Here is a 19,212-nt window from a genome sequence, read left to right as displayed (position 1 = left end):
GACATTCCAGTTTACCAGTGTCTGTGTCAGGCCGTGTTGCCGCAGCCAAACACACAGGGCAGCACTCGCCCTCTGGGGTCTCTTTGGTCTCGCAGTCACCTACATCCTCACACACCACGTCTTCACAAAACACCATCCCCATATCACATATACAGATTTGACATGGCTCGGGGTTCCATATCTGATTGCTGAAGTAGACTCTGTCGTCCTCTGTGCAGGAATCTTTGTGAAATAAAAACAGCAACTGACATCAGTACCCGGGGTTGATGTTTGTCAGCTAGTTGGTGTACATCATCATGCATGCTAGTTATAGGTTTTCAGTCTCGGTTTTCTCAACTGTTCCTGTTCTGGAAAAACCCAATGCTAAGTTGAAGCATGACTTAACCCAGCTTTAGTGAATGATACATTGAGAGTTTATAAGCTTACATGCAATGCACACCTAAACTTCTTGACCTTATATGCATCACTAAGCTAGTTTAGCTTCTCAAAACCACTGAGGTGATTTTAGCATGATCTTTATGCTATGCTTTTTATCGTAGATATTATTTTTATTAGCATCTGTAAATAACAAATGGTGATAATTGAGCATACTAATGACTAAACTGTCAAGTCATAAGCTCTAATTTACATGTTACATGTAATAGAATTACAAAATTAATGTAACAAATCAGTTACTGAGAAAAAATATATAATTAAATTACAGTTACTAATCAAAATGTTGGTGATTACAAAGGGGTTACATCCAAATATATTCTTTTGAGTAAGCTTATATGTAAAAGAAAAATGATGAATCATTTCTTAGAAAAATAATCATATGTAAAAAGTTGCATTACTTTGATGAATACATTAAAATAGTTCCATTGCTTATTACATTTTTAACAGGGTAACCAGTGATCTGTAAATGATTACATTTCAAGAGTTCCCAACACTGAAAGCAATAGTAACAAACATCAACACACTCCCATTTCGTCAAATACAGACCCTTGGTCAGTGGTCCTACACATCAAACTATGATGCTTTAGGTACCATTAAGCATTGTAGTTTGATGCGTAGGGCCATGTAGGGCATCTAATAATAACATAGCCTGGTGCGTCTCATATAGACGCTAAAGGGCGCTTTGGTTTGTCTATATCTGAAGCCTGGTATTAGACGATCTGGGAGTGAGAATGCCCTACAGCTAAATAATTTGTCTATTAACAGTGGGTATTCATTACTTGATTTCAGTGAGAACAGCTTAATATATCGGCAAAATATTGGAAATACTCATGTCAGTCTTATTAAACCAGCACCACAGTAGAGATTCAAAGGAATGTAAGAGTCAAAAAGAAAATAAACGCATAAAAATTAAAAAAACACAAAAATGATGAAGAAATGGATGGACTTTTGGGCACTGTTGGTTTTTGACAAACAAGAAAAACTATGACAAATGATAGAGAGGGATTCAAAAGAGGTGAAAACATTCATACCAAAAGAGATGTACCTGGAATTCATCATCTTTATTTCACAGTAAAAATGATCACCTCTTCTACAGTAATCATTCCAGAAAATATAAATGTCTCTATTTTTCAACCACATAAAAATCCACAAAATACAATATAAATACAATGTGGATATTTATGGAATATACAGACCCACATTTAAATCTGCTCAGGTTTGTAATGGTTCTTAAATATTTATTACCAGTTTCATTGTCCATGCACACAGGGCAACACTCGCCCCCTGGGGCCTCAGTTGTTTGGCAATGATTTAGCTCTTCGCACACCACTTCCTCACACACCACAGTCCCCGTGTCGCAAATACAGATCCGACACGGCTCTGGGCTCCATATCTGATTGTGGGAGTACATCTTTCCATTTTCTGTGCAGGTATCTTCATGAGACAGAACAGTAATCAGTAGCATGATTGATTCCCTTTCAGTTGGCAGTAAAGATGATGTCTGTGCATCACTATGGGGTTTTCAATCATGAGACTGACAGCAAAATGTATGTGTGCAATTTTCCTCAGCTATATTGTGCTACTTATTGTATCTAACCTTCTAGAACATAAAAAATGTGATGTTCTGACCCAGCTAACTACCTGTCATGGAATATTGTTACAGTTACTTTAAAGGGTAAGTATGGTATTTTCCAACCTGGACCACATTTTCCCATGTTTTTGTGTAACTACTGAGAACAACAGTTTTTGAAATTGGTCCAGTGTTGAACAAGACCACTACAGCTGTTAGCCACGAAACAGACTGCAATGTAATCCTTGGGGACAATTGAGCACTGTCAATTTACATCCACTAAACGCATGTGTTTTTACCACTGACTGGGTTAGATTGTTATTTTAATTTTCTGACGTCATTATGGAAAGGATCCCTACAGAGATATACCTTTTTGTTAAAGAGTAAGATCCTTTTTGTTTAACCACAGATGGTCCCAGAATCACCATCACCAAATCCACCAAACTCCATTTAAATAAACACCAATTTTGTCATCATAAAACACACTTCATTCAAAGTTGACAGAAACAAAATAAAACTCACAAAAAATGTCTTGGTTTGTCCTCCTACCATTCCAACAATCACCAATGCCGCTTTGGTTGAAATTAACTCTTAATTCACCAAGTTAGATGTGAAAACCTGCTGGTTCTATACATGCTAAAATGACTGTTTATTGAAATGGAGTCTGGCTTGTTTGGTGATGGCTATGTCGGGCTGTTTTCTGGTTAAACATGAGACTTCAGTTATGATTTACTGCACCAGTAGACAGGTGATATTGCAGGGGAGTCTGGCACTAATCAGTGCTGGATGTATCGAGGCAGAAAATGTGTACCATTATTATCATCATACATGTAATCTAATACAAAGGAAGCAAAAAATGGCTACCTAGGAACTATCAAGAATTAAAACAACTAGTCCATACCCACTGGTAGCTTTGTCACCTTCTACCTATGCCAATCCTTAATGCCTATGTGCAGTTTCACATAGACTGACCACGTCAGTGAGTAGAAAAACGTGGGACAGACAGAATGACTGACTGACAGAATGACACACTGACAGTTTCTGTGATTATGTACAGCATACCAGAGTCCTGCACTGGGTTGGGTACCCATGGGTACCCGATGGGTACCCGCAAAAACAGCTGATTTGCGGGTGGTTTTTAAAAAAGCATTTTTTCCCGGGTTCGGATCTGGGTGGAAAAAATAACATGCGGGTCGGATCGCAGGTTTTAGATAAACACATCAGTCATTAGTTCGGTAATCTACAGATAACTATCTTGGTCATTATTTACTCTCTGGGGATCGGCTTTCGCAACGGTCATTGGTTCAGCTGTTTACACGCATTTCACCATCTAATAACACAATTTGTGATTGGACGACAGAATCAACATGGCTGCCACTGTCTAACAAGCGCCGCTTCCAAAACAGTAAATAATTATTTAGGTATTTGAGAAATAAGTGGATAAAACATACAACTATCACTTTATAATGTTTCTGAAGTATTTCCCTGATGGATTACTTCTCTCCTCGATGGATTCTAAAAACACATGATGGCTCGTAACTGCTGAACGTCACTCTGGACAGAAAGTAAGTCTATTATTACACATGTAAAGTTCCTTTACATAGATTAAAAGTTTAAAAGCATTAAACGTAACAAACGAGTGCTTTTACACTCGTATGGGAGAAGAACACAGAGAGTTGATGATGATGATGTAATATTGCTTCATTCGCATCCTCCCATGACCCTCTACCACTGTGCCAAATTTTACATGGATTGACCAAGTCAGTGATTAGAAAAACGTGGAACAGACACACACACACACACACACACACACACACATACACATACAGTTTTTGTCATAGTAAGATGTAAAATCATTGTGACTTAACGTTCATTAACTCAAGCATCAACATACTTCAAACCTAAAAGTATTAAGACCAAAGGAGCTCACACTGTCACTCAGACAAAATATTGATGCCAGTAGAGCCCAGGGTTCTGCTGGAAGTAGCACACTAAAGGGCTCACACCTGAACTCAATCCCCTCCTTCCTGCTCTTCCTCCTTCCTGCTTCTCCTCCAGACCTACTCGTATTAAGACTTAAAACTCACAATCTGAGCCTGTCCCTTAAAAAACAGGCAGTTTAGTGGACGTTAATTGACGGTGCGTAACTGCCCTGCACACTGAAGCCTGTTTGCCATGGCTAGCTGCAGTACTTGGGACATACTGGACCAATTCAAAACATGGGGAAATACAGTCATGGTAGAAAATTTCCAAAGTTTCCCTGTTTTTGAATCTCTGGCCAGTCCCTACAATGTTTAAAAGTTTTGCAAAAACACACACAGATCTACTATCCTTTCCTCTTCTCTCAATATAACACAGAGTGTCTAGTCACAATAATAGCCGGTCTATTTAAGCTTGGTGTAAACTCCTGCTCCAGTGAAGCTAATTCACACTCCACCAGAAGTTTAAACCCAGAGAAAACAATCATGACCCTTGTGGGCCTATAATTGCTCAAAAATCCCTGTAAACACTATAAGGGTAAAACTTGGTTTCCTCAGTTTGAATTGTGGAGCCTGCAGTGAAGGCGAGCTGCAACACTAACACTTATACCACAGAAGACCAGTGTCACCTTGGCCTCAACACCCACTGTTTCCAGCTACAGCTGTGCTTCCTGTTAAAAGACACAATGTTAGGTTTAACAAACCCGAAGGCAGAAATCTCTGAAAGTAGGAAAGATCTTTCTAGGACAAGTAAACCTCAATCGACAAAGCTTAAGAGTCACGTTTTTCATTTGTAGGGACAGTCCACCCCAAAAATCTAAATTACATATTTTTCCTCCTACCTGCAGTGCTATGTTTTTGTCCCCTTTGGCACTTTGAGGACCAAAAGCCGAGTGCTATCTAGTTTCATTATGTTTGAGAGAAGAACAACACGTTCTTGCTCCAACCTCGTCACATATCAACGTTTGGTCATGGACTTTCTACGTCAAAATACAACATGCAAGGTACCCTGGGTGTGTTGGTTGTTGATGTTCTGGGACGTCGTGCCATGTTCTGCCTGCTACATGCAAGGTCTGTTTTCAAAATACACTTCTGTTTTCACAGGAAATTTACCATTTGCACACAGTCTTGCACACAATAAATGCACTACGTGGGTACAACACCGCAAATTTATGTTTTTTTCCTTCAACAACACCCGTGATTGTTTTTTGCCAACACAAGCACGTAGGTGGGTTTAGATAATAAAAGCATGCAGTTGAGTTTAGGAAAAAGAACTGAGTTTGGCTTTAAAATCATATGGGCAGTGAGCACCAGCCTCCTTAGGACACCTGCGTTACCGTTTACCTTACCGTTACCTTAGGCAGCACCCCTTCCACCCACCCTAACTTTCATTGTTGTGCCGCCACATTTCCTCCTGATGCCACCGTTAAAAAAATAACAGCAACCAACCACAATGTCAATGTGAAAGCATGGCTTCTTTTTGTCAGTATATGACGCCAGAAGTCACTGACCAAGCATTGGAATTTAATGACTGAAGTGAGACCGGGTTGAGAAGGCAGACCTCTCTACAGCCGTTATCACTCAGCAACTCACACCAAAACAATCTAGACTAATGAATAGCACCACAGGTAAGAGGGAAAATATGGGTTTTTGATTTGGGGGTGACCTGTTTCTTTAAACTACATTATTTTACCCTCCAGAGGAACACTTACTCTATGTTGAAACTCTCATCAACATCTAGATGTCTCGTTGTGCATGTGAACTCTCTGGGGTTTTCACTTATTGTGGCTAATTAGGTTGAAATTAGGTGTAAACCTAGGGCGGTATTTGCGGTGACAGTAACTTACCAGTAAACATGAGCCACGGTACTGCTTTTGTGGTTACCTTCATACCGCAGTACTCTGGCTACGGTGGCAGAACTGGGCCCGGTGGTTGGCCGGTCGGCATGCCTGCCTCATGCACCCCCCTCGCTACGTGATGGAGGTGGCCTGGCCGACCGCCCCAAACCCAGGCCCGCGGGAGAAGGGTGTCCAGGTGGCGGGCGGGCGGCGGCCGGCCTGCCTCATGCATCTCCCTCACTATGTGATGGAGGTGGTGGACCGCACCAAACCCAGGCCCGCGGGAGAAGGTGGCCTGGGTTATATAATGTTTTATACACAATAAAAGATGGATTAGCAACCATTTTACTTCTGATGATAAATAGTTTCCATCCTAGACTTTTATGGCTTTTTAAATTGTTTTATTTAAGGTGTAAAAAAAAATGAAAGAGAGAAGACGATAGCGCGATATCATACCGTCACCGCATCCCCCCAAAATAATACCGTGATATTGATTTTAGACTATACCGCCAGCCCTATGTAAACCTCACCTAAGTTATAGGGTGCGTCCCAATACCCTTACAGCAGTTGGTCTTTGTTCCTACTTAATTTCAACCATGTATAAACAATTAGTATAAATATGTATAAACATATTTAACACGGCTTGACTTAATGTCTCTGCCAATGCTTCAACACAGAAAAGATGAAATGACTGCAGCATCAACACTGCACCAACAGCCTGAACACTGAGCACTGGAAAACTGAGACTTCATTCCTACAGGATCCTGACAGGGACAAAATAGTTTACAATAAAGTGACAAATACACTGAACACAAATTTTAATGCAGCACTTTTTTTTTTGCTCCTATTTTTTACAGGTTTAAGTTAAAGATCTGTGGTATCATGTTGTGTGTCGAACTGCACATTTTAGAGTGGCCTTTTACTGTGACCTGCCAAAAACACACCTGTGTACTGTGTACAAAACCAAGTCCAGTTGCGTTCGATTCAATTGCCTTGAGATAACTATGACCTGGATGAATGGGAATATCCACAGGCACCTGTGTACTAACGATGCTGTTTAATCAGCATCTTGATATCACACACCTGTCAGGTGGCTGGATTATCTTGGACAAGGAGAAGTGCTCACTAACATGGATATAAAACAAATTTCTGACCAAAATTTGAGAGAAATAAGTGTTGTTCTTTCTTGCATAATCTTTAATCTAAACGTGAAAAATGGAGGCATAAATAAGGTGTTGCAATTACATTTTTGTTCAGTGTAATAAAGAGCAGTGATAGATTGGGGTTTTCTAGGCTTTGGGTGTGCCCAATTTTGTTTTAAAAAAGAGCATCTAACATCAAGGGGGATAATTTATGATATTTAATGCATAATGGAGATTTTAGCTGCATTTGAGCATAATTGCATTTTAACTTAAGTTAATTCCCAAGAGGATTCCTTACAGTGTTGATGCGTTTCCACTTTTATTCCATCACTGCAGCTCAGAGTAACATGAAGCAACTGGACAGTCACTAGAAATAAAATATTTCACCCTTTGATTTCTTTTATTAAAAAATTAATCCACACACTGAGATATGATATGTCCCTTCAGGTATGAAAGGGTAAGTTTGGTATTTTTCAACCTAGCCCCTATTTTCAAATGTTTATGTCTGAGTGGCTAATGGGAACAACAGTTTTTGAAACTGATGGAGAAAGAGCACTCAGATTATTATTTTAAGCAATGTGGTCTGACACCAAAGTTGTTGAAATACGACGCTTGATCAGTGACTTCCGGCATTAGACACTGACAAAAAATGCCATCCTTTCACATCGGCATGATACATGCTCGTCGCTGTTATTGTTAAACGGCCCCCAGTGGCGTCAGGGGTAAATGTGGCAGGACAACAACATGGGTCGAAGAATCAGCGACTTTCAGCTGAGAGGCTGGTGTTTGCTTCCCGTATCATTGAAAAGCCAAACCCTGTTATTTTACCCTAAATACAACCACGTGCTTTTGTTGTTGAAGGGAAAAAAAACGGCAACTTGCAGTGTTGTACCGAAGTGTATTTTGAAAGAAGACAATGTACCTATGTAACAGGCAGGACTTGACACGGCGTCTCAGAGCGTCATCAAGTGTCAGACACTTAAATAACACTTGAATAATAATCTGAGCCTGTCAGTGGCAAAAACAAACACTTTTAGCAGATGTACATTGCTCAGTTGCCCCTAAGGATAACATTGCAGTCTGTTTCTCCACTGCTGGCTTCAGCCTTCCTTTTCAATACAGGATCAATTTCAAATACTGTTGTTCCCATTAGTTACTTAGACACAATAATATGAGAAAACAGGGTCCAGGTTGAAAAATGCCAAGGTTACCCTTTAACTACTTTTATCCTCATCTGTATTTTGGCAACTACATACATCCATGTAGTTTACATCTGAAACTCTCACTGTCAGAGTTGTTGAATTATGATTGTAAAACCCCCATAATGATCTGCCACCAACAGAAAAGGAGCTGAAGGTGTTAAGTATGACCAGTGTGCCCTGTGTGAAGCAGTCATTTCCATTTACCTGCTTTAGTGTCTGTACCATGAGTCGGTGCTGCAGTCGAGCACACGGGGCAACACTCGCCCTCTGGAGTCACAGCTGTGTGGCAGTTACTGAGCTCCTCACACACCTCGTCCTCACACACTATAGTCCCCTTGTCACATAGACAGACTCGACATGACTCTGGGCTCCAGATGTGATTGTTGGAGTAGACCTTTCCATTTTCTGTGCAGCTGTCTGAGTCAAGCAGAGCAACAGTGAGCATCTGGAGGTGTATTTACACCTCTTTAAAGTAGTCCATGAAACATTTTCTCTGTGTGGAGGACATAAGTGAAAATAAAACACCACAGCAGAAGGATATATTTTTACAGTGTTGCTTGATTTAATATAATAAAATTAAACAGAAAAATCTACCTAAATACAACAATGTAACTGTACTGTCTACCTTTGTATGAATTGAATCCTTTATGCTGCAGGCAGAGAAAAGAAAGAACACCGGAGGCCTATAAACTCTATTACTGTACAACATAAAGCCTAATAATTATGATCCATAAGGGAAATTCCACAGATTATACCCAGCAGAGTCAGATTATAGTCATGGTGTACTCAGCCTGTGAATAAAACTGTTTTATAATGTGACTCTGCAGGATAAAAATAATCTGAGCAAAGTCATCAGGGTCATATCATCTATAGGGCTCAGACAACATATATTCAATGGAAAACCAGTGTTAAACTGGGGATATGGTGCTTAAAAGATGTGGGTATGTACATTATGGGAGCTGTAGTATCCATTTCTTTTTGGAGCCTGACCCATACTAGGGGCTGAAACAGTCATGGTATCTCAAGCACTTCTTTTTTTATCAGTCTCTTGCAAGTCACTCAACTTTATAGAAATGGATGTAACATTGAATTTCTTTCAGGTTTTCCAAGAAATAATATAATTTAAGGTTACAGCCATGTGCAGCAGTCTGAAAAACACATTTCAATTTCTTATGTGCACCAAAAACTTTATAAAGAGGTTTTGTTTTACATATTTGAAACATTCTAGCTGTGAAGTGAATGTCTGATAAAAACCTGGCATGAGGGAAGGATTTACAGCTTATTGGTCTTTAGGGGTAGGACAATATACAGTTTCATTGTGGATTATGATAAAAAAAATAAAAAAAAACGCATAATAAAGTTGATTGTGATGAACTTCTATTATCAGGGAAACTCCTAGATAACGTGTCCAGCAGCACCCAAAGAAAATGCTGGACAACCAACAATAAAAGAGACAAAAAAAACAGGCTGCATCTGCACCAACCTCAAAAAACCCACAAAATATATTTCTTGTCTAAAGATATGATGCCATTAAAGTAGTTGAAAAGCCAGGGGCTGGTTGCGCAAACCACTTTAAGCCTTAATTAAGGCTTAAATGAAATACTTTGCCAATAACTGACTGGAAAGATTGCATTGCATAAAATGGCAGAGCAATCACTAATTGTAAAAAGAATGGAAGAGAGCAGCTATGGAAAGCTGAGGGACCCAAAACCAGATGGTCACAATTATAAATTGACTTCTGGTCAAATTGAAAGTACAAAATAATTTGCTCCTTATTAAGCATGTCCATTGGGTTCTCCTGGTTGCAGAACACACTCAGGATGCAGGATGATTTTTTTTCTCATTTATCTCCATAAACGCAGCCATGTTGCAGTTAAGGTGGAGTCAGAGGTACTTTATGCTTTTGTCCTAATTTTGGTTACTAAGGTTAACAGTTTAACTAACTTTAAGCAATTCCTTAAGTACAAGACCAAGGCTTAAATCATTAAGTAAACATTTTAAGGAAACCATAAGAAGACTTGAGGATGTTTTGTCCAACTGATTTTATCGAAAGGAAACCTGTACTCAGACTTAAAGGAAGATCCTAACTTAACTTGAGGTGCTTTGTGCAGAGGGCCTGGGGCTTTTAAGGATTGTTTGTTTTTCACTAAAGATTTTCACATAAAGTAGGATGTGTCTGTGACGCTATCAGAATATCTGTTTCTGTAGAAAATGTAATTTAAAGTGATTCCAACAACTTTTAGTGACATTTTAAGAGGTTTAAGCAGATGTTGATGATTTGGGATAATATTGTGCATTGCCATTTTTAACACCAGGACATGAGATTTTCATATAGTTCCTTTTCATTTGTATGGCTGTGGCTCCAAACTGAGACATGTGGCCCATGCAGCAATGTAACACCACCTGGGCCCAGTGCATAAGCGTTCTCTCTTGATCTTTGTCTCTCAAACACACCTTTGGATTTTTATTTCTACAAAGTCAGGTTGCTATCTTTTCCTTTCCTTTCTTTCTGTCTTTTTTTTTTTTTTGGAACCCGGAGTTGGTGCTCGCAACGTATTCTCACTCCGACCTTGTCACATATCAACATTTGGTCGTGGACCTTCCACGTTGAGATACAATGTGCAAGGCACCCTGGGTGTGTTGGTTGGTGGCGTTCTGGGACGCCATGTCAGTTTCTGCTTGTCAATGCATTGTCTATTTTCAAAATTCATTTCCATTTTCACAAGAAATGTACTATTCGCATACAGTCTCTTTCAAAATAAATGCAGCGTGAACTGACAGGTTTTTTTTTCTTCAACAACAAACACATGTGATTGGGTTTACTTAAAAAGAACAGGGTTTGGCTTTATGATATTACAAGAAGTAAACACCAGCCTCCTGGGTGAAAGTTGGTGGTGATTGGACCCATCGAGCACCCCTCCCACCTGCCCTACTCTGACTGTTGCTGCCTTAACTTACATTGTTGTCCCGCCACATTTCCCGCTGATGCCGCTGGGCACAATTAAACAATAATAGCGGCCAGCTGCGAATCATGCTGATGTGAAAGAATGGCTTTTTTCATCAGTGTCTGACGCCGGAAGTCACTGACCAAGTACTGGTATTCAAGTGAGACCTGCTGTCCAAACTGAGACACATGTAGCCTGTACAATAATGTAGCCCTAAATTCTAGGCCCTATACATTGTCACCAAGTTTCTTAGGTTATGTTTTTATTATTTATTTATTTATTTATTATTTAGTTATATTTTTTTCATGTTGTTTCCTGTCTTATCTTGATACTCACATCTCCTCTCATTTCAGATCATCTTCACTTCCTGTCCCAGTGTGTTTTCCCTCCCTTTTGATGACTTCACCTGTGTCTGATTGTCTGTCCCGCCCTAATTAGCCTCACCTGTGTCTCGTTATCCTTCCCCTCACCGGAGTATTAAGAGGCCGTTTACACGTGGCCGGCTATTTTCATAAACGGACATTTCACCGTCTCCATTTTCAAAAAGATCTTCATTTACACTTACCCAAGTTCCAGCACATACTGTGACGTCAGCTGCCTATAACTCCATTTCTCTCCATTTATCTCAGTTTACATGCAAATGCGCAACCGGAGTTTTCCAAAATCTCCACTCTGGCCAGAGTTTTTAGAAAGACTCGTTTTCAGAGGAGAAATCTCCGTTTGCGTGTAAACGAAGGGCACAAATGAAGGAAGATGTCTCCGTTTATCAAAATCACCATGTATGTGTAAACAGCCTCTGATAGTACTTCTGCGTACCAAACCTACCTTTAGACCAGCAAAGACTGTGTTGTTTTACCAGAACTGTCTCCAGAGTTGTCTATTTGAGTCCACTCTCACCTGGTTTCTTTATTTCTTTTAGTTTTTGGAGCCCTGGTTTCCTTAAAGTTGTTAGGGAAAGACATGACAGTGTGCATTTGTGCTCCAACAGCATAAGCAGTCACTTGCTCAACTCTGGCTGGAGCGAACTAAACCATTTTGCACCTTTAAGGGGTAAGAGGGGCCTTATCTTTTTATACAACCCTTTCTACACCCTTGCTATATCCCTCTGAGACATTCAGGCAAATTGCCAGTGAGCTGCACTTGAGCAAGGCAGTCAGTGACTAGACTGTGGTTGAAGCTGACAGCTCCTGGCTGGATATGTGCCTATAAATGTGTCTGTATGCAAGTATGTAATCATCTTCCCACCAGCAATGTCTCTGACTGTGAACATTAAACAAGACGAGACCTATAGTTTCATGTACGCACATCACAGCATCCATCTACATGACATTTAATGAAGAGGTAAGAAGTAAAATGTGTCTGTGGAATCCTATCATTTGTTTTGTTTATTCATATGAATGCAATTATATAATGAAAAAAAGAAAAACGTGGGCGTTTTTCAAGAAAAATAAGACTTTGATGCTCAGTAAATACCAACAGTTTCAACTGATTTTTTGAACTGATAAGTGAATTATTTTAAGACTTTTCTATAAAAAAGGGAAATAAAACAATAAAAAAAAGAACTTTATTATAAAAAGTGACATTTTCTCAACTTGTGTTAACATGACAGAGAGACATAAGTTTTAATGGCAAGTAAAGCTAAATTCAAAAAAAAAAAAATCAGTGTCAGTAGGAATGGCTTTTGTTGCACTATGTACCCTGCTGGTCAAAAATCACAATCCTGAACCCTCTATTGTCCTAAAATAAAGAAAGAACAGTACAAAAGTAAAGAAGAAGAGGGAAAAAAAATACGGCCACCTGCTACAAGCTCCGTGTGCATATTTGAATCCAGCCAGTTTAGTGATGTCCTAAGTACTAATTATGTGGTGGAGCCTCTCCCCGCGAGAGAGGCTGGTTTTCAAAAGCTGCAGTTATTTCAGGGGAAACCACAGTGGCTGTATTATACGTTCAGCTAGGGTAGAACTTGTGGCTTGCCTTTATTTGGGAGAGCACAGAAGTGCCACACCCGGAGAACCCTCCTTCTACGAGAACCTGCTGCACCCTGAGGAGCAGGACGCAGGCTGCAGCATTTATGAGACTGCAAGGAGAAAGTTTTAGAGAGCTTGCTTTGGATATTTGGAGGAAAACGGTCTTCATTTCATTGACTTTTGCAGATAGAATTGTGTTTTTGTACTAGAGCTTTGCAGAATGCTCAGAAATGTTCAAACCTGGACACTCCTATGATCAAAAAACGTACTTTCTATGCCATTTGAATGGGATAATTGTTCGCATTACAGCATGAGAGCAATTATCATGACTAACTGTGGGCTTCTTTAAAGTGGAAACTGTCTGTGCAGCTCTCTGACCTTGTGGTTTGCAGACGCCTTCACCTCCTCAGCTTAGGTTTATTATTAAACAATGTTCAGCCCACATAAAGTGCACCTTAGGCGTGTGGTTCCCAAGCTGGGGGTGGTGAGCTAAAATTAGAGGTATGTTTTATTTTCTTGTAAAATACTTGATCCTTTCACCTCCGCTTGTCTTAATCTTTCAAATTAAACTACTTAAGTTAATGCGAGGGGTGGGGTTGGGGTTGTGGGGTAGCAATTATGTTCGAGTGGCTGAGGCGCCACCTGACTACCCCTTGGTGGAATTACTGCAGTTATTCTCTAATTAATAGCCCATTTAATTCAATACTGGGTGTTAAAATGTGAGAAGAGATTCATGGAGGGAGATACAAATGAACTAAAGGATGTTGATGTTGGTTCCTCCCATTTAAAGTCGAGCCTCTCTACGTTTTTCCCACTCAAACAAACACACACATTCACATGCTCTGAGCCAAGAACAACACAGTAAAATGTTAAATGGCCAGGCGATGTCTTAACAAGCCTACTGCCAGCATCATAAATCTCAAACTGTTCAACTGTTTCCTCACAACAACAGCAACAGCTGACATACAGTACCTGGATCTGACACAAGCACAACATCTGAATTCAGCATAAAACGACATTTGTAGTACTCTTAATTTCTGAGCTCTTGAAGGTGAAACAGTAACAATGCTCTAATAGCAGCAGGGTTATGGTAGGGCAAACAGTTAAGGCTTGACTGTAGTTAATGCATTTGTGCCAACCATGTTACGTCTTGGGTCTTGGAATCCCCACAAGTGGTTATGAGATGATTCTTAGGACAGAAAAGCAAAAAAATGTATTTTTTCTACAAAAAGTGATGCTTATTTCTCAGGCTTTCCTCTAATCTAATTTTTTTCTTGTGGATTGATGGATACTTTTACTTCCTCAGGACAAATATACACATATGGAGGACCATTTTCAGCAGTATGATTACAAAAGGAAACAAGGTCCTGTAAGTCATTATATTAAGAAAGTTTCTCAAAATAACAAGAAATTTTCTCAAACATTAGTCTATTTACATCAAAATAATGACTTAGTATCTTGTACTATGTCACTGTTTTGATATACTAAGTCATTATTTTAAAGATGCTTAGTCATTATTTTGAGATATCAACTCATTACTTTAAGCAAGTCATTATTTTCTAGATGCTTAGTCATTATGTTGAGATATTTAGTCATCATTTTGATGATACTGAGTCATTATTTTGAGATACTGAGTCATTATTTTGAGATACTAAGTCAGTTATTAAGATATTATGTCATCATTTTAAAACTAAGTCATTATTTCAAGAGAAGACAATATTTTTAAGATGTTTGAAAATAATGTAGTATCACAATAATTTTGTGATACTAACTCATTACTTAAAGATGCTTAGTAATTGTTTTAAGATACTAAGTCATTTCTTAAGAGACTTATAATTTTGAGATACTAAGTCATTATTTTGTCATATTAGGTTATATTAAGTCTTTACTTAAAAATGCTTTTTTTTTAAACTCATTATCTTAAGGTACCAAGTCATTTTTCAAGAAATGCTCATTATTTTGAGATATAAAGTAATTACTTAATGATGCTAGGTCATTATTTTGAGATATTAAGTCATTATTTCAAGATACTAAGTCATTACTCAAAGATGCTTAGTCATTATTTTGAGATAGGTCATTATTTTGGGATATTAAGTAATTATTTAAAGATGCTTAGTTATTGATTTGGGATATTTTGAAAAGTTTTTTATTATTTTAAGAATGTATCTCATTTTTTGAGATATCAAATCATTATTTTGAGAAAGGGTTTTTGTTGTAATGACTTAGAGGATCTTTTTGTTTTTCATCACACTGGCAGAAATTGGCTTCGATAAACTAGTGACATGTACTGATCGCTCCATTTTGAGGGGTAACATGCCAAAAAGGCCCATTTTTGACTAATACTATACAGCTAATGAACTGATATTAAAGGAATAATTTTAAGAGACAACTTTATTCTCTTTTGAGAGCTAGATATAAAGAATGATACTGCTGTCATGTCTATATGGGAAATGTGAATCCACCAGCTGGTTAGCTTAGCTTAGCATTAAGACTAGCAATAGGGGGAAACAATCAGCCAGGCCACAGATTCAGGCTCAGATATATCTACTGCACATGTCATGACCTTAAGGAATAAACTCAGCTGTAGGTGGACATCTATATATATCTGTATATATAGGCTAAGTTAAAGTCTTTATTTATCTTTCTTCAGCTCCAGTGGAGGATGGAAGCAAGTGAGGCATATTTCACATCCAGCATCCTCTCACTCTGGGTGTGCCTTGTCTGCCTCTGGCCCGAGGTCTGACCAAAATTAGTGGCCTGCTTTTGTCCATCCCATCTGCAAGGCCACATCATTATAGCCGTGGCACTCGAAACCCCATCATTCAGCGTCGACCTCGCACTGAAATAGCCCAGCACTGCAGCCTATAGAGGGGGGAGATATTTTTGACCCAGGATCACATCCACTGGGACATTTTATTTTAGATTTATTTTTTTTTGCCACATCTCTATCTTTAAGATCTGGATTTGGAGATTTTTGTCTCAGCAATGTGAGGCCAATATAGCCTCAATATCAGGTCATTTTTCTTCCAAGAAAACTATCACTTTCCCCATCTCTTATTAATTCCTGAAAGGTTTGCAGCTTTCACCAGCTATTTCGTGTCGTGAAACTCTCTCTTAATCATCACTTAGTGGCTTCTCAAACAGGAAAATGGTGTCTCATTAAGGTATAATAAGACTTTCTGGTGCAGGTTGTAGGTGTGATTTTAACCTTTAGTTTCCTAACTGCAAGGCCAGTATGGTCCGCTGGAAGGCAGAAAGTTAAACACAAAAATCTGCAGGAAACAAACAACTTCCTAAACTTTGAAGAAAAGATAAAATCATAAACCAAGGGCATAATGAGAAAGACAAACACAACTGTCACTTAGGAAATACAGAGGTAAATGTTTTCACAGGGCTTGGTTGCACAGTCATGAATCATTGGGACACAGGAAATCAGGAGGAAACATGAAAAAATATTCATATTCAGCATTTGTAGCATTAAAAATAGGTGCGTTAGACCAGAAGTGACTTTTCTGGAGTGATTTTATGAACTTGAAGTTTATATATTTGCACATTTATTCCAGCAAAATGATCTTTTTGAGTTCCATTTTCTCCATAAACCTGTCAGAAACTGACACATACCAGGCCTGAACACAGAAAACCAATCACAAGCCAGAAGGAGCGGTCACATCTGTCACTCACCTTTCTTGGTATCTTCTTGGCAGGTCACAGCGATCACCTGAGCCAAGGTGACAACCAGGCACACAGTAATCCTAGAACATAACAAGGGGCCCATGTCTGCGTGCTAGACATGCAGCGTCCTCACACACAGCCGCTGCTAGATGCACGAGGAAGTCAGGGAGAGAGAAAGAGAGAGTCCAGCCCCGAGCTACAGCATCCAGACTGAAAAATCCAAATATCCCTGAGTGGAACAGGCTCCTGGATGAGCGATTACTGCAAACTGAAACAAGCTCCCTCTTTACCCCCCTCCCTTCTCTCACTCTCCTCCTCCTCCTCCTCTCTCATCAGTTTTTCTTGCTTTATTTCGAGGCCAGCCTCCTCCTTTGGCTCTCAAGTTGCCGTGAAAGATGCAGCTAATTAAAGGCTGTATGAAATTTGTACATGATGAAAGAAGATGGGCTGGATGATGATGATGTTGGAAAAAAATTGCTTTTGGAAGCTCAAGTTGAGCTTGTCTTTTTTTTTTCCAGGGCATTTTCAGAGTTTAAAAAAGCAACAAATTTCAAATGTAGGCTGCAGTTTACTGCATGACCTTTCACCTTTCACCTGCTTTGTGGTTCAAGAATAATCTCTGCCTGACTTAAACCACCAAATGTTTCAAGTTCTGATGATTCAAGTTTTAATATCAGCAATTTATGGATATAAAAGGATTGAGAAATTGTCAAGATTTAAAAGAGATTATTATCTTTAATTCCAGTCCTCTATTGCTGCTGCTGGAAAAGACAATTTCATCCTCCTCCCAGGAGTTGTTTTGGTGACAAATCTCTAATAAACCCACAGCACAGCACCAACTTACCAACAACACACATCTGGTAGCTGCCACATGTTGCCAGATATTTCACTCAAGAGTTGGTGCAGACCAAAAACACAGCTGAAAGAAAAATGAATATTGGAATGACATTTTTCAGGTCATAATAATAACTTTATAGTTCCTTTAAAAGCAGAGTGTAAGCTGTGAAGTGCTTTGACAAACAAAGCAAAAACTAAGATACTCAGAGAACTGCAAGAGAAGCCAAACACTGCAGACCAAACTAAAGCAAAACACAATTAATTCTAAATAGATAGAAAATAGGCTACATATAATAAAGGCAATAAAAAGATGACAATAAACATACATATGACCCTAAATTGATGCTAATTGTTTGCTAACATGTTCACAAACAACTGTATATGGTAATAAACTTGCTGCACTGCCCATAAGTAGCCAAAAAATAAAACTAATGCAATCTTAAAGGGGCTCTCTGTGAAATTTAGAGGGTATAACCTAAGTTGTTATGGTTCTCATGGAGGTAGCTGAGCCAGCGGCTAGTAGCTAACAGTGCTAACTCAATAGACAGAGCTAAAAGAAACAGCAACAGTGCTGACAGAGCTAAGGCTGTTCTCATGCACTGTTAGTATGTTTTCCTTTAAACAATACTGCGCCGAAATTTGTCTATCCTATGTAATCATGAGTCAGTAATTCACGTAGCTATAACCCATGTATTTGGGACCACTCAGGACTTCACTCCAGGAGGCCAGTGTTCAAACCTCTGTGAACTTAAGTTAGTTCACTACTTACTTAGTTAGAAGTTACTTTACGTTCAGTGTGTAACATCATTGGAGGGGCAAATTTGTAGGATATCACAGAGGTCGTGTGACTTCATTCTCTGCTCAGGGCGCCACTATTCCACTATGTCTTTATATAGCAAATAGTCGTTTGCTGCCATATTAAAGCTCGCTGTATTGTATACAGAACCCATAACCTCCTGAATAAGGTTTTTGATTAAGATTTGTCATTTAACCATGTCTCAGAGAAAAAAAAGTTAGAATGTGAAGTATGATGGTGATGTTTAGTTACACATTTTGGCGCAGAACCAAAGCTGAATGAACTCCAATATAAATGCATTTTTGGTATTTTTACTGTATCAATTGTACCTGACACAATGTGTTAAAATAAGGCAACGTTCAGACAAAACAAAAATAACTTTTTTTTAGTTTGTTTTGCCATCTACCTGAAATTCCTGCTGACCTAAATCTGTGCACTCCAGCTTGAGTAGTTTACAATGTGCATGTTATGTTCATCTGATGTGTTTTCCAGGGCAAAGCTCTGCCAAGTCGGAGCGTCAAGCAGACTGGCGGTCCCTGAGGTGTTGTCCCAGAGGTAGTGAAAAAAACAAATATCATGACTTTGTAGTCATCTTGTACACACAATACTGTGTTTTTAAAGAGCGATTTTCTCTCGAATCAAGGTATCACCTGAAGTTGCATTTCTGTCAGTGGATCTGGTGGATTACACTTGGTTCCTCTGCTGCAACAGCTTGTGTCAGGAAATGTTTAAGGTGCTTAAAGAACAGACTGGTTTCCCATTAAAGAGCCAGAAAGCCACTGGAGACAGAAACCAAAGCAGATGGGAAGACAGTCCCTCCCTCAGATGA

At 39.1% G+C, this 19,212-nt stretch overlaps 2 protein-coding genes across 2 annotated transcripts in view; both read right to left on the bottom strand.

Annotated features, from left to right (window-relative positions):
* col5a2b (collagen, type V, alpha 2b) overlaps positions 1–17,008 on the bottom strand; it is a 43,782-nt gene extending 26,774 nt beyond the window's left edge. Inside the window, exon 1 of the mRNA XM_049570283.1 lies at positions 16,760–17,008. Within this exon, the coding sequence (XP_049426240.1) occupies positions 16,760–16,853 (94 nt within the window). The 5' untranslated portion in view covers positions 16,854–17,008. The remainder of the gene's footprint in view (positions 1–16,759) is intronic.
* The window catches only part of LOC125885000 (uncharacterized), a 385,446-nt gene that overhangs the window by 1,548 nt on the left and 364,686 nt on the right, over positions 1–19,212 (bottom strand). The gene's annotated exons all lie outside the window — the stretch shown is intronic.

Source organism: Epinephelus fuscoguttatus, linkage group LG24, assembly GCF_011397635.1.
Source record: "Epinephelus fuscoguttatus linkage group LG24, E.fuscoguttatus.final_Chr_v1".
Lineage (NCBI taxonomy): Eukaryota > Metazoa > Chordata > Actinopteri > Perciformes > Serranidae > Epinephelus > Epinephelus fuscoguttatus.
Note: the sequence above shows the minus strand (reverse complement) of the source record. Positions and strands in the feature narration are given on the sequence as shown.